The sequence below is a fragment of the Panthera pardus genome, unplaced genomic scaffold (genome assembly GCF_024362965.1).
Source record: "Panthera pardus isolate Hobbes unplaced genomic scaffold, ASM2436296v1 HiC_scaffold_8, whole genome shotgun sequence".
NCBI classification, from domain to species: Eukaryota; Metazoa; Chordata; class Mammalia; order Carnivora; family Felidae; genus Panthera; species Panthera pardus.
Genome location: NW_026527013.1, coordinates 55,061,171 through 55,076,756, shown reverse-complemented (window position 1 = coordinate 55,076,756; position 15,586 = coordinate 55,061,171). Strand labels below are relative to the sequence as shown.

The following is a 15,586-nucleotide window of genomic DNA, read 5'->3' as shown; positions in this document are numbered from 1 at the left end:
CTGGAGCCTGTTTCAGATTCTGTGTCTCCCTCTCTCTGACCCTCCCCTGTTCATGCTTTGTCTCTCTCTGTCTCAAAAATAAATAAACGTAAAAAAAAATTTTTTTTAAATAAAAAACATGACAGAAAGGGTTAGAATGGAGGATAGAATTCTCTGCCCACCCTCAAATGGTAAAGGGAGAAGGCGCACTGCGGTGTGGACCTGTAGTTCAACACAACCCTGGTGAGCCTGCAGCCATCCCAGAATGCCTCCTCCGTGCCCAGCCCCACCAGCCGTCTCCCCAAACACAAGTCTGGTACAAAATCACCACCTGAACATCAGGTGGTGTAAATGTAAAAGGAGCCAAATCCCTCCCAATTTAATGGGCTGATCCCCCAGCATTTCTATAAAACATTCTGGTTCCACATGATTTCCCCAGCAAATTAGTTCCTGGCCTCCCCTTTCCTCTCAGCCCCACCGGCCAGGCATTTCCCACAGGGCAGCGTCTCAGCCAGCTAAGCCTTGAAGTAATCCTGGAGGGCTCAGGTGTCACCTGAGGGTTGAAACCGGCATCCCTCAGTGACAGCAGTATCCATGTCCTGTGAGGCAAGAACTAGGCGGACCTTCACCCCCTCTTGCAAACCTGAGAAAGAGGCAGGCTGAGAGGCACCCAGAACAGGGCCTCGGAGTCTCGACCAGCCAGCACCTCACCCGTCCGCCCTCCTGGTCCGCAAACCTACCTGTGAACAGGGCCGGGGAGTGGCAGCTGGCAGTGGCTGCCTCACCAGGGCACACACCTGAGGGAGGCTGCTCTGTGCCCTTCACGGGCGCCTCCTACACCACCTGCTCGCCTGCAGCCAAGCCTCTTGGGAGGAATGTCAGTTGGCTTTAGTTTGAAAGGGGGCTTCACGCTGCCAGCCAGATGGCTCCAGCCAGATCCTGCCAGATCCAACCACAGCAGCTCAGGGTCTGGAAGAAAAATCGAAGCCAAGAGAGACTAGGAAAAGCCAGCAGGACTGACACAGGGGTGTCAGCAGGTAGGCCTTAGACCTCCAACCCTACGCAGGCCTTCCTGTGCCTATCAGACAGATACGCACCACGCCTCTGGAGATCTGGAAGCATTTTATTGACCTGATGGAGTGAAGATCTTCGTCTGGCAGTTCGACGGCAGATGCTCCCCCGACCCTCCCGTGTCCTTCCACACAGGTGTGTGAAGGGGACCCTCATGGCAAAGAGACTGTCAAAGTCCCTTCGAGGACAGCCAGGGGCTTCCCTGGGTGTGGCCTGGGGCCCTAGTCCTGGGCGCTGGCTTTCAGCATCGCTCTGTACTTCCCCGTCATCTCCTTTGGTAACGGCACCAGGCCCGGGCAGGGGACCTGCCCTTCCACCTCGCAGATGCACTCCCGTAGGCAGTACTTTCGGGGGCCAAAGTGAGCCGGGTGAGAAAGCTGCTTTTTCTCCTGCTCCTCTCTCTCCAGGGTTTCCCTGCCAAACAGCACAGACGGCGACGTGTGGGAGCGCTGCTGAGCCTCTAGGCATTGTGGGACTTCTTGGCCAAGTGCATCCCACCATCAGCCGGGGAAACCTGGCTCTCCTGTGCCTCTCGACCTGCTCCTCACCCCCAAAGCCTAACGTCCTCCCCCACAGGCCTCCCAGTCCCACACTGGCCACACACAGCACTGACCACACAGCAACGGTCAGCTTTCCTGCGGCCTAGAGGCAGCCCCAGCTCTGACTCAGCATGTAGTCAGGATGAAGGGGCCTGTGAAAGGCCTCAACGTGCTTCCTCCAAGACGTACTTTCTTGGCTTCCCTCCCTTTGCTCCATCCATCCGTGTACAAAAGATGGATCCCAACACGTGCTGAGGTTAGATACCCACCAGCTCCAAATGGAGATTCCCAAGGAGAGAACTGGCCACAACTGCCCAGGGCCAGTGCTCCCCCGGCACCTCAGCTTCCCGTCGAGCCCAGGAGACAGGGAGATGTCTGTCCCCACCTCGCAGCAGAGGCACACACATGGGGAGCAGCAAAGCCAGACCGAGCGAACTCTGCAGCCTGCGCTTGGGTTGGTGTGTGCCCTCCTGATGCCCCTTTCCTCCCTCGCTCTGCATTGAGACTCCTGTTCCCCTCCAGGTCAGCCCCATCAACTCACTCGCTCTTCCCCAGGATTTTTTTGACGTGCTCCATGATCTCCTTATTGCTCTTGGTCTCCACATCCACAAGGACCTGCTCCCCGGAATCTGGAAATGGGAAGCAAAGAGGACAAGAAGCACTGAGGACTCAGCGGCATGCTTTGCAGCCTCAAGTGGTGGTGATGGATTTGCTTTTAGCGGAGAAGCACTTTAACGATAAGATAAACGTGTGTCTACATAACCCATAATGCTACCCTTTTTCCATATTTCTTTAAACATGAGGAAACAAATTTGAGGTATGTGCAAAAGCATACTATTTTAATGGAAAGCAACTTTCCATGTTCATGGATAGAATATTCAGTATCATTAAGATGGAAATTCTCCCCACACTGGACCATGGATTCAGTGCAACCTCCATCAAAATCCTAGCAGGTGTTTTCATAGAAACAGACAAATCAAGCCTCAAATTCATGCAAAGGACCCAAAATAGCCAAAACAATTTTGAAAAACAAGAAAATGGAGGCGCCTGGGTGGTTCAGTTGATTAAGGGTCCAACTCAGGTCAGCTCAGGTCATGATCCCAGGGTCGTGGGATAGAGCCCCGCATCAGGCTCCATGCTCAGTATGGAGCCTGCTTAAGATTTCTCTCCCTCAGCCCCTCTCCCTGACTTGCGCTCTCTAAAAAAAAGTTAAAAAAATCCAAGACAAACAAGACAATGGGAGGATGTTCGTGTTCCAATTTCAAATTTACTATAAGCTACAGTAACCAAGACAGTGTGGTATTAGCATAAGAACACACTACAGACTGATGGAAAAGAACTAGGTCCAGAAATAGACTCCTATTTTCAGCAAAGATGACAATGCCAACATAATTCCTCACAGCATTTAAAAAAAAAAAGAAAAACCTGAAAATGGATCAGAGGCCTAAATGTATGAACTAAAACCACTATTAAACTTTTAGAAGAGAACAAAGAAAATCTTCATAACCTTACCTACACAAAGATTTTTAGATATGACATCAAAAACATGGTCCATTAAAGAAAAAATCTGATAAACTGAAACTCATGACAGTTTAAAACTTGCGTTTCAAAAGATACCAAAAGCCACAGACTAGGACAAAATACTCATAATGTATACATCTGATAAAGCACTCATATCCCAACTATATAAAGAACTCTCACAACTCCTTAAAACAATCCAACTAAAAATACGAAATATGTAAAACATTTGACAACAAAAATACAACGGTCAATAAGCACATGAAAAGATACTCTTCATCATCAGTTATTAACAAAATGCAAATTAAAAGGACCATACGACAAGACTGGAGTGGCTCAAATTTTTTTTAAATGGGTAATAAAAGCACCAAGGAGGATGCAGAGTAACTGGAACTTTCCTTTTTTTTTTTTTTTTAATGTTTGTTTATTTTTGAGACAATGCGAGAGATAGAGTGCAAGCAGCAGAGGGGCAGACAGAGGGAGACACAGAATCTGAAGCTGGCTCCAGGCTCTGAGCTATTCACCCCAGAGCCCGACACGGGGCTCGAACTCACAAACCATGAGATCATGACCTGAGCCAAAGTCGGACACTTAACTGACTGAGCCACTCAGGCACCCCAGTAACTGGAACTTTCCTACACAGCTCATAAAAATGCAAAATATCACAGCCACTTTAGCCAGTGAATACATAGAAAAAGAAAAGGAAAAAAGATCGGAAAGGAAGTAAAACTGTCGTTATTTACAGATGAACTTAGGAATTTAGAAAATAAAACCTACTAGAAATAAAAGGTCAATTTACTGGCAAGGATGCAAGACACAAGACCCACACACAAAAATCAATTGGACTTCTATAAAGGTGTAACCAAACAACTGGAAATGAATTAAAAAATAACACTTTTCACAACAGTCACAAAACGTATTCAACATTATTAAAATGTCCATTCTCAAAATGGTATGTAATATGATTTCAATCAAAATCCCAGCAAGCTCTTTTCAAGAAACAGACAAGCAGATTTTAAAGTTAATATATAAATGCAAAGAATGTACATATAAAGTGATTTGGTGGGGTTGGGGGGTAGAACAAGTCTGAATTTAAAACTACGTGATCTTAGGGGCACCTAGGTGGCTCAGTTGGTTAAGTGTCTGACTTTGGCTCAGGTCATGATCTCACAGTTCATAAGTTCAAGCCCCACAATGGGCTCTGTGTTGACAGCTCAGAGCCTGGAGCCTGCTTCAGATTCTGTGTCTCCCTCTCTGCCCCTGCCCCTCCCCTGCTCGTTTTCTCTCTCTTAAAAACAAATAAAAACGTTAAAAAAATTTTTTTTAACTACCTGATATTAAAAGACTTACTAGAGGGGCGCCTGGGTGGCTCAGTCGGTTAAGCATCCGACTTCAGCTCAGGTCATGACCTCACAGTCTGTGAGTTCGAGCCCCGCGTCGGGCTCCGCGCTGACAGCTCGGAGCCTGGAGCCTGCTTCCGATTCTGTGTCTCCCTCTCTCTCTGCCCCTCCCCTGCTCACACTCTGTCTCTCTCTCTCAAAAATAAATAAACATTAAAAAAAAAAAAATTAAAGATAAATAAAAATAAAAAAATAAAAGACTTCCTAGAAAGCTACAAACCAAGACAGTGTGGTATGAGACTAAGAACAGACATATGATCAGTGAAAGAATGAAGAGGTCAGAAATATATGGTGAAATGATTTTTGTGTGTGGTAAAATACACCTAACAAAAATTACCATTTAAAGCCTGTAATTCCGTGGTTTTTATTCCATTCACAATGTTGTACAACTGTGACTATCACCACTATCTTGTTTTAGAACTTTTCTCATCACCCCAAAGAGAAACCCTGTACCTATTAAGCAGTCACTTCCTATTCACACGACACCAGCCTCAGCCCTGCACAACCATTTTCTGTCCCTATGAACTGGCCGGTTCGTTCGTACATTTTATATAAACGGAATTATATAATCTGTGGCCTTTTGCGTCTGCCTTCTCTCATTTGGCTTATGTTTTCAAGCTTTGCCTGTGTTGTAGCATCTGTCAGTACTTTGTACCTCTTTGTGGCTGAGTAATATTCCACTGAATGGATATACCAAGTTTTGTTTATCCATCTACGGTTGACTGTGTTTTGACAGAAATGCCAAGGAAACTAAATAAGGCAAAGGATGGTCGTTCATCGCTTGATGCTCTAACACCTGAGTATCCCAACCCTGAAAAACAGGGGCACCTGGGTGGCTCAGTCGGTTAAGCGTCTGACTTCAGCTCAGGTCATGATCTCACGGTTCGTGAGTTCAAGCCCCGTATTGGGCTCGGTGCTGACAGCTCCGAGCCTGGAGCCTGCTTTGGATTCTGTGTCTCCCTCCCTCTCTCTCTCTGCCCCTACCCCTGCTCATGCTCTGTCTCTTTTTCTCTCAAAAATAAATAAATGTCAAAAAAAAAGAACCTCAATCCCTATTCCACTTAATACACAAATAACTCAGATTATATATCAGAGAAACAAATATGCAATCTACAACTATAAAACTTTGAACAGAAATATAAGAGAAAACCTTTGTGACCTTACAATAGACAGAGATTTTTGGGACAGGACACAAAAAGCACTAGCCATAAAAAAGAACAACCGACAAGCTAGAGTTCATCCAAATTAAAACTTGTGCTCTTCCAAAGACACCATTATGAAAAGCAAGCCAAAGACTGAGAGACAATACTCACAACACACATACCTGAGGGAACAACTGCATCCAGAATATATAAAGAATTCAATAAGAAAGCAAAGAGCCTGATCTTTTTTAATGGACAAAGACTCAGAGACACTCTTTACAAAGAAATCTTATGAGTGGCCAATAAGCACACGAAAAGATATGGGGAAATGTAAATTAAAATTTCAATGAAGCCTGGAAAGGCTAAAATTTAAAATATTTAATGTGGTAAGTAGAATGGCCTCAAAACCTATCCCTTTCCTACTCCTCCATAATGTGTGAACAGGTCACCTTACATGACAAAAGGGGCTGTGCCTCAGAACGTGAGTCGAGGACCTGGGGATGAAACCATTCTGGATAATGTGGGCGGCCTAAGTTAATCACGCGGCTCTTAAAATCAGAGAACCTATCTGGACTGTGTTCCAAGGGGCATGTGACTGTGGAAGAATGGCTAGATATGCCATGCTGCTGTACTTGAAGAGGGAGGGTAGGGCCACAAGCCAAAGAATGGGGGTGGCCTCTAGGAGCTGGAAAAGCCACATAAATGAATTTGTCCTTAAACCTCCAGACAGCGGGGTGCCTGGGTGGCTCAGTTGGTTGAGCATCCGACTTCGGCTCAGGTCATGATCTCGCGGTCCGTGGGTTCGAGCCCCGCATCGGGCTCTGTGCTGGCAGCTCAGAGCCTGGAGCCTGTTTCAGATTCTGTGTCTCCCTCTCTCTCTGACCCTCCCCCATTCATGCTCTGTCTCTCTCTGTCTCAAAAATAAATAAATGTTAAAAAAAAAAAAAAATTTTTTTTTAAATTAAAAAAAAAAAAAACAAAAAACAACCCTTCAGACAGGAAGGCTCTGCGGACACCTTGATTTTTGTCCATGTTGGACTTCTACAGAAATGGAAGAAATTTGTGTTAAGCCACCCAGCCTGTGGTCACTTGTTACAGCAACCACAGGAAACCAATGTAATTAACAGGGGAAAAAAAAAAACCTAATGCAAATGACAGCAAGTGAGGATGGAGAGCCACCACGACTGCCACGCCCTGCTGACTGAAGGGTGAAATGCACTAGTTGGAGAAAGCAGTTCACAGCAGTTTCTGGCATGGCCTATCCCATCGTCCAGCAACCCCATCCTGAGGCACACGCCCAGGAGAACAGGGCGCCTGTGTCCACAAAATCCACTCGTGCGGGAAGGTGCTGAGGCGCACCTTCTCTTAGCAGCCAGAAACTAGACACGGCCCTCAACAGCCACAGAGGCCCTCCTGTGACAGCACAGGTGTCCAGGACCTGGCCAGTTCTGCCCAGCGCAGAGCTGGAACTTCCTGCTGGGCTGGCCCAGACTTGCTCAGGCCTGCGCCACCTTCTGAGGCACATCCAGACCTCCTTCCTTCTCCCTTTCCTTCCAGAGATGTCCAACCTGCTCTGCCACCTGAAGACTTTCCCTGCCTTCCCCCTCCCTTTATCTCCAATAAACCTACTTCTAACTCTGTCTCGGCATCTAACAAAAACCCAAATGATGATCAACAGGTGAACGGATAAGTAAACTGTGGTATGTTCCTTCAGTGGAACCCTACTCAGCACTAAAAACGAATAAACTACTGATACACGTAACTGAGGAGTCTCAAACACATAAGTAAAAGCCAGACACAAAAGAATATTTATACACAGAAAACCTGTGTGTTTTACTCTGGGTAAATTATAACTCAATGAAATTATTTTTTTAAATGCAAACACAAAATATATACACAAAACTGCTCTAGCACCAGCATTCTCTTCACCCCCTTGACCTTGCTCTGGTTTTTCTTTCATAGCACTTATCCTCTGACATACTATCTGAAGTTTCTTGTCCATTCTGTCTCTTCCTGCTAGGATGCCATCCCTACAAAGGCAGAGACCTTTGTCTCTATGGCTCCCTAATACCTCGGGCACTGTGTGTGCCTGGGCCCAGCGGACACTCCATACATATTTGCTGAATGAATTTAAGAACAGGATCATATTGCTTCCTGAAGCATTTCCCAAACTGCACCTCAGTTGGTTCTTGTAACCATGTAAGCCAGTTGTTGGACCTTCACCTGAGAAATTAATCAACGGGAATATTACTCTCTCGTGGTCAGAATGACTGAGCTGGATCAAAACATCTAGGTCTGATTTCAAAGCACTGAACCCAATATAACCAAACAAATATTCACTCGGTGCCTCATGCGAATAGGAGAGCATCATGAAAGTGTGAGCTCCAGAAGAGGACACACACAGATACATACACACACTGCTCAAGAGGACGTGGCCAGCACTGAGAGGGCAGCTGGGAGAGACAGGGGAGGACCAATGTAAGGGTGCAGGCAGAGCTTCCTGGAAGAAGTGGTGCCCAAGTGGAGTCTCTGAAGGATTTTAAAAATAAATCAATAAGCAAAGTAGAAAGGGGATTTCCAGCAGAGGGTCCAGCATGAGCAAAGCATCGAGGTGGGGTGTGGCAAGGGAATTTGGAAGAATCTGCTGCATGGTGTGAGGCAGATAGGAGACACGGGGGCAACAGGAGACAAGGCTGGAGAGATGGGGGAAGATCCAAACCTCAGTGGCCACTGTGTGCCACGGTCCAATGCCAGTAACAGAAAGTAAGGGATGTTTACAAGAGCCCTTGCCTCAGATCTCCCCTGAATGCTAAGGTAGGAGGAAAGGACGGGAGGAAAGACTGTCCTGGCCTCAGCAGAGACCACACTCACCCAGATAAAACCTCAGGAAGGGGGACGGCGTCATGTTCTTAAACATGATGATCTGTACCCAAGGGTTTTTGTACTGGATCTGAGGTATGTTGAAAAACACAAATTTCCTGCAAAAGGAAAGACATTAATTAAACATGTGAAACAGAGCTGTCAACTTGAAATGCTGTACACTTCCATATTTTGAGGGAAAGTCCAGAATTTTCATCTGATTCACAGGGGACCCTGCCCCACAAAAAGGCTGAGAAAAGCAGCAATCAGGAATTTATTAGTATATTCTCTGAACAGTGGGTGCTGGTTAGACAGGTGTACTCATTCATAGGTAGAAGTTCATCAAACTGTATACTTACAGGTGTGCACTTCATGTAAATTAACCCATAATGTAAAAATAAATAAAAGCATTGGGTCGCCTCGGTGGCTCAGTCAGTTGTGCTTCCAGGTCTTTTTTTCTTTTTAATTTTTTAATGTTTATTTATTTTTAAGGAAGAGAGAGAGACAGAGTGTGAGTGGGGCAGGGGCAGAGAGAGAGGGAGACACAGAGTCTGAAGCCAGCTTCAGGCTTTGAGCTGTTAGCACAGAGCCCAACACGGGGATTTGAACTTAAGAACCATGAGATTATGACCTGAGCCAAAGTCGGACACTTAACCGACTGAGCCACCCAGGTGCCCCGAGCATCCAACTCTTAGTATCGACTCAGGTAGTGATCTTGTGGTCGTGGGATCAACCCCATTTCAAGCTCCACGCTGAGTGGAGCCTGCTTGGGATTCTTTCTCCCTCTCTCTCTCCCCCTCTCCCACTTGCATACACATACACACGCTCTCTTAAAATAAACTTTAAAAAAAGAAAACAAAAATAAATAAAAGCAAACATGGAAAATAGTTTTACAACCTAAGAGTGGAGAGACCTTTAAACTTAAGTTTAAAACACAGATAGAGGCACCTGGGTGGCTCAGTTGATTAAGCATCTGACTGTGGCTATTCATGGGTTCAAGCCCTGCACTGAGCTCTGTACTGACAGCTCAGAGCCTGGAGCCTGCTTTGGATTCTGTGTGTGTGTTTTTCTCCATCCCTCCACTCACAGGCTCTCTCTCAAAATAAATAAACATTAAAAAAAAATAATAAAATAGAAAAAACACAGATAAATATGACCACCTTTAAACTTTTGCATGGCAAAATTTATCAAAAACATAATCAACATTTGCCAAAAGAAAAATGTTTGTAAGACATAAAACAAAAAGCTAATTCCTTTGATAAAGTTTTACACATCATAAGATTTACAGTTCAACAACAATGGCCACAAATAGGCAGAAACCCAAATAGCCTATCATCTTGAGAGTCTCAATACCTTCCCCAGAGTCCTGTAAATTAAAATAGGATTGACACCTGTTAGATTGCTACAGATTAAAAAAAGAAGTTATAGAAATCAGCAAATACCTCCTTAAGAACTGGTTTAACCTCTTTGGAGGTCACCTTGGAACTAGCAAAATTTTAAAAGCTTAGATCCTGACTCAGTGATTTCACTGCTTTTTATGTTCACACTTGAATGCAAAGACATTATTTGTTACAGCAAAGGAACAGAAACAACAAATGTTCCTTGAGAGAGGACTAATTAAGACGCTGCTACATGTCTGAATCCCTCTCCTCCTACTCTCCATCCTTGATGGCTAACCTACTTGGACTAGGAGGTGGGCTTCCTTGACCTCTGACTTCATGTTGGGTTTGGCCAACAGTGAACTTTGGCAAAACTGGAAGTAGGGGGCAGAGTCAAAGTATTCTTCCCCTGACTTGTCTCCTGGCTGAGTCCCAGGCTCATTAGGCAGTTCTCTCCCTCGCACTTCTGCCAACCTAGACCTGGGGTCCTGCACTGTTCCTTGTGGTTTCTTTTCCCCATCCTTGCCCATACCTCTGTAAACAGTTCCTTAATTAAAGGCTCCCCAAATGATCCTAATTTAAATGTGCCCGCTGGGACGCCTGGGTGGCTCAGTCCATTAAGCATTTGACTCTTGATTTCGACTCAGGTCATGATCTCACGGTTGTGGGTTTGAGTCCCATATTGCGCTGTGCACTGATAGTGTGGAGCCTGCCTGGGATTCTCTCTCTCTCCCTCTCTCTCTGCCCCTCCCCCATTTGCACTCTCTCTCTCTCTCTCTCAAAATAAATAAATCAACTTTATATATTAAAAAAATAATAAAATAAATGTGCCCTCTGCTTCCTGCTGCCACCCTGCCCCATACATCAGATGACAGACAGGTACAAGTAGTACACGGGAAAGAAACAGTTTCCCAGCTTTACCACTTCTCAGCTGTCTGAACCAGGGCAACGTATGGCTGTGTGCCTCAATATTTACAACAAGACGATGACAATGCAGGACAACCAGTCCATAGTAGAGCTTGTAATTTATTTTTAAGAAGATGGAATTGACAAAATCAACAGAAGGTGACTATGTGACCATTTACCTGGGGAGACTTCCATAACCAGAGCAGTCTACAATTAAAACAAAAGCAAGGACAATTATTAACTCCAGGGAAAACAAAAAGCTTTGCAAAAACAAAAAGGAAAAATAACCATAGTACTCTGGTTCAACTGTGTGGAGTGTTCACAAAGTCACATTAATTTAAACAATGAATACTATTCTATCCAAAATTCTGAAATGACTACACTGGGAGGATAAAGAGCTGAGTAATGTGTTGGGTTCGGTTGGGGAATGCCAATGTTGGGGAAAGAGAGCTAAATCCTCATCTTCCATAGTGCCAAGTCAGTAGATAATGCCTAAAGCTAGAAAAGTAAGAACTAGCTTTCTAAGTATGGTGTTCAACTATGAAGGGGAAACTAATTAAATGGTTAAAACTAAAAAGTTGCTGGGGCGCCTGGGTGGCTCAGTCGGTTGAGCGTCCGACTTCAGCTCAGGTCACGATCTCACGGTCTGTGAGTTCGAGCCCTGCGTCAGGCTCTGGGCTGACAGCTCAGAGCCTGGAGCCTGCTTCGGATTCTGTGTCTCCCTCTCTCTCTGCCCCTCCCCCGTTCATGCTCTGTCTCTCTCTGTCTCAAAAATAAATAAATGTTAAAAAAAAAATTAAAAAAAAAAAAACAAAAAACTAAAAAGTTGCTGACTCTAGGGGAGGCAAGAGAGATAAGGTCCTACTGTAAGCCTTGCAGATCATGACAAAGCTAAATTTACCTTCCTAGGCTTATGATGCCTCTGCTCAATTCCCACCCCACAGCAGAGGATCCCAACATCATACCAAGAAACCAGGACATACTCATACAGGAATTGCTGACACCTAGAACTGCTGGGACAAAATCTCGACAGGAATGTTTAAATGGTTCTTGAAGCCTGGGAAGAAAGTTGACAATGGTAGGAAACCTTTAGTTGAGCACCTGCTGTATATGTCAGACACTTTGCTGGGTATTTTATTTATTTTACTTTTTTTTTTTTTTTTTTTTTTTTTAAGTAGGCTCCACACCCAAATGTGGGGCTCTAACTCACAACTGTAAGATCAAGTGTCAGATGCCCTACAGACTGAGCCACCCAGGCACTCACCTGTTAGGCAATTTAATACACTTGAATCCTCACAACGACCCCACAAGGTAGGGTTTTATAACTAAGGAAATCAGGTCAGAAAAGTCGAGTAAATTGCCCTAGGTCACACAGCCAGGGGTCAAAGAACTAGGACTACGAGCAGCTGGACTTCAGCCACACTCTTCTGTCACTATCAAATCACCAAATTCACCTAGATCCTGAGGCTCAGCCTGGAAAGAAAACTCAATAAGTGCTATCAGCTGTTACTTTTTTTTTTACTGCATCTGAATGGCAAGAACATCTGGCAGAGGTGAGCAGGGATTTAGCCCTCAGACACTAAGGCAGCTCCCCAAGCACCCAGCAGACACCCAAAACTATGGCTCTCCCAGGGCTGTGTGTACACTGTGGCACTTGGAATGGAGGTGATCCAGGGAGGAGCAGCGAAATGCTACGGGTACATGAACACTCAAAGGCCTGTGGTGCGAGAAAGAGCCAAGTCAAGTAGACTCAAACCCAAGGGCACAAAATCCCCCCAAGGGCACACACAGGTGAGACAGGCAAGCCTTTGCCATGAGGAATAATGAGGCACAGAATGGCTGTTTGGTTTCTGTTGACCTAGAGGGTATTAAACTACTTGAACATGCAAGTATAAGGCCTACAGGCCTATTTTTTATTGGCTGATGATTTAAAAACCAGATTCATACAAAAATCTGAATTTCTGGATTCTTGACAAGTCAGAAATTCTCCACGGGGCCCACAAAGTTAAGCTGTAGCCAAGTAGTAAATGGTCACTTGTGACGGGGCATAGTTCCCAGTTCTAGTGGGCCCATCCAGACTGCCTCCCTCCTTACTGGTACTGCCTGGCCTCTGCCCTGACTGCCAGCATGGATACATTGGATGGGATGCACAGTGGGTTATAAAGAAGTATCTGGATACCCATTCCAGAAGCCCTCAGCACAGCTGATCCCATGCAAGCAAGTCCAAGTTATTCGCTTCACCTATGGACAGCAAACAGCTAGGAGGTAGCCTCTGGCTGTCCCAAACAGCTGTGCAGCAAAGGCACCTCACCATGGGAGACCATTCCATACTGGGAGCACTCCCCCCCTGTCCCATTTTGATCCACCCCATATAGCCAGTCCCAAAGCTTCTGGAGGACAGAACTTTTTTCTTAGGCACTGTTGAACTCCCAGCTCAGAGCCAAGCATTCAGCAGACAATCAGTACTTTTATACTTAATACCTGAAAAGCCCAAAGCACCAATACTGCCTCGAGGTTCACTTCAAACCCTCCATTTGTAAACTTCCGTTTAAGGAGTTCCTACTCTGCTCCAGGATTAAAAAACCACCTTAAGGAGTCTATGGTGGGGGTCGGGGTATGGAGCCTGAGGCTACACAGCTGACATAATCAGTTACAAGGGTGATGAGTCCTGCATATGAGAAGCATGTGCACAGCCAGCCTGGTACCTTGAACAACCGACTTACTAACATCTCTGTGGCGTTTCTTCATCCCTAAAATGGTGATAACCATGGGGCTTCCGTAAACATCAGATAAGATAATGCATGACAAACATTCAAATAATGCATGACAAACATCCTTCTTATATGCTGCATGTGCATGCATAAGAAGGGCTCAGGAAGTGCTAGCAGCTATTACTTCTTTCAGTGCATCCCCACAGCGACCCTGGGCACAGGTATCAGCCCGGTTTGGGACAGTGAGAAGGAGCAACTCGCCCCAAGCCAGCAGTTGTTAAAGCTGGGACTTAAACAGGGTCTGTCGTCGCCGGACCAAGCTCCATCCAGAGCAGAACGTGTGCGGCCGCTCCCCACGGCTCGCCTGCCACGCACAGGTAGTTAAGGAGGTTGTGGCCTCCCCGGTTAGCCTAGTCCTCCACCGGGGAGGCAGGAGGGAGGAGGGGGCCCTTGTCCTCCTCTCCCCCACCTCCGTCACGACCGCAGCTTGCACGGCGTGGCCCTGCTGTCCTCTTCTCGCTGTGGAACCTGGAGCAAGCTGCTCCTCAGTCTCCTCGTCTGTAAAATGGGGCCGATGGCACCCAGCTCAGGAGGCCGGCCTCAGGATTAAGTGGCACTTAGAGCAGCTCCAGGTCTCAGCGTTACTAGCCCGTCATTACGGTGAGCACCGTACGGTCCGCGCGGCCTGAGGACGGCCTCGAAGAGTTCCGACTGACCTGGCGCCCTCGCCCAGCTCCCCGTGCGTGTTGTAGTTCACCGTCATGACCTTCACTGAGTCCTTGAACACCACGTCCCCCTGGCCCAGGTACTGCAGGGTGCGGCGGATCGGGAAGCGGCCCTTCATGGGCATGGCGGCGGAGAGGTCGGGCCGCTGGCCTAGCAGCAAGGGACCCGCTGCAGCAGACGCCGCCGGCCCGGCGGACCTCACACCGCGTCGCCTCACCGCTGGTTTCCACTTCCCGCGCAGACGCACGGGAGACGCCTCCCGGCAGGCTGCGCGCTCACCGCAGAGCAGCTCGGAACTTGTAGTTCCCTCTGGCGGCATTAGGCTTAGAGGCGGGGCACCTTTTCGGTAAGAACACCCTCGCTCAAAGTTTGGTTTTCACACTCAGTATATTAGCCTTTCCCCACCCCATCCCGCAAGTAAAAATATTTTTAAGAAGGCTCAAACTCAGTTAAAAAATATTTTTAAATAAATAAATAAATAATAAATAGGCTCAAACCTAAGACAACAAAATTACAACAGTGATATATCAGGAGAGCTGAGTTCAGAGGCCCAGTGGGCTACCTTGATCTTCAACCGCAAATAAGTCCTTTTTTCTCTCTCAACTTCTCTGGTTTCAAAGGGAAGTGTTCCAAGTGCAGATTTTCTTTCTCTTTTTTTTTTCTTTTCTTTTTTTTTTTTTTAAGATTATTTATTTTCAGGGGCGCCTGGGTGGCTCAGTCGGTTAAGCGGCCGACTTTGGCTCAGGTCATGATCTCGCGGTCTGTGAATTCGAGCCCCGCGTCCGGCTCTGTGCTGACAGCTCAGAGCCTGGAGCCCGTTTCAGATTCTGTGTCTCCCTCTCTCTGACCCTCCCCCATTCATGCTCTATGTCTCAAAAATAAATAAACATTAAAAAAAATTTTATTTATTTTCAGACAGCGAGTGGGGGAGGGGCAGAGAGGGAGGGAGGGAGAGAATCTCAAGCAGGCTCTATGCTGTCAGCACAGAGCCCAGCTCCAGGCTCAATCTCACAACCGTGAGATCACCACCTGAGCTGAAATCAAGAGTCTGATGCTAACAGAATGAGCCACCCTGGTGCCCCGAGATGCATCTCTCAAGTACACTTCCTGATCTTATAAAGTTTTTACTTCTCCTTCACATTAGAAGGATAATTTTGCTAGATATAGAATTCTAGGTTTGTGGGGTTTTCTTTCAAGACTTTAAATATTTCACTCCACTCTCTTCTTGCATGTTTCTGAGGAGTAATCAGCTATAATTCTTTGTTTTCTCTTTAAAATAATTTTTTCTTCTTCTTTCAAGATTTTCTCTTTGGTTTATGCAGCCGAATAAAATATACCTAGATACCTAGATATAGA

General features: G+C 46.1%; 1 protein-coding gene and 1 long non-coding RNA gene across 2 annotated transcripts; both read right to left on the bottom strand.

The window, feature by feature from the left end:
• Positions 1 to 1,084: 1,084 nt before the first annotated feature.
• MRPS25 (mitochondrial ribosomal protein S25) lies at positions 1,085 to 14,485 on the bottom strand. Its single transcript, XM_019433572.1, has 4 exons — positions 14,221 to 14,485; positions 8,521 to 8,627; positions 2,131 to 2,218; positions 1,085 to 1,464 (listed from the first exon to the last, which is right to left on the bottom strand). The coding sequence occupies exons 1-4, from the start codon at positions 14,352 to 14,354 to the stop codon at positions 1,272 to 1,274; spliced, it is 522 nt and encodes a 173-aa protein (XP_019289117.1). The 5' UTR covers positions 14,355 to 14,485; the 3' UTR covers positions 1,085 to 1,271.
• On the bottom strand, positions 2,408 to 5,470 carry LOC128775491 (uncharacterized). The gene is made up of 2 exons (XR_008420174.1): positions 4,724 to 5,470; positions 2,408 to 4,468 (listed from the first exon to the last, which is right to left on the bottom strand). It is a non-coding gene; the product is annotated as an uncharacterized LOC128775491 (long non-coding RNA).
• Positions 14,486 to 15,586: the final 1,101 nt, after the last annotated feature.

What these genes read in the sequence shown, in the direction of transcription:
- MRPS25 (XM_019433572.1), bottom strand. Translation starts at nt 14,354, where the DNA reads ATGCCCATGAAGGGCCGCTTCCCGATCCGCCGCACCCTGCAGTACCTG. An exon ending in GAGCTGGGCGAGGGCGCCAG is followed by an intron (nt 8,628 to 14,220) that starts GTCAGTCGGAAC and finishes TTCCTTTTGCAG; the next exon opens with GAAATTTGTGTTTTTCAACA. An exon ending in CTTCCTGAGGTTTTATCTGG is followed by an intron (nt 2,219 to 8,520) that starts GTGAGTGTGGTC and finishes TCCCATTTCCAG; the next exon opens with ATTCCGGGGAGCAGGTCCTT.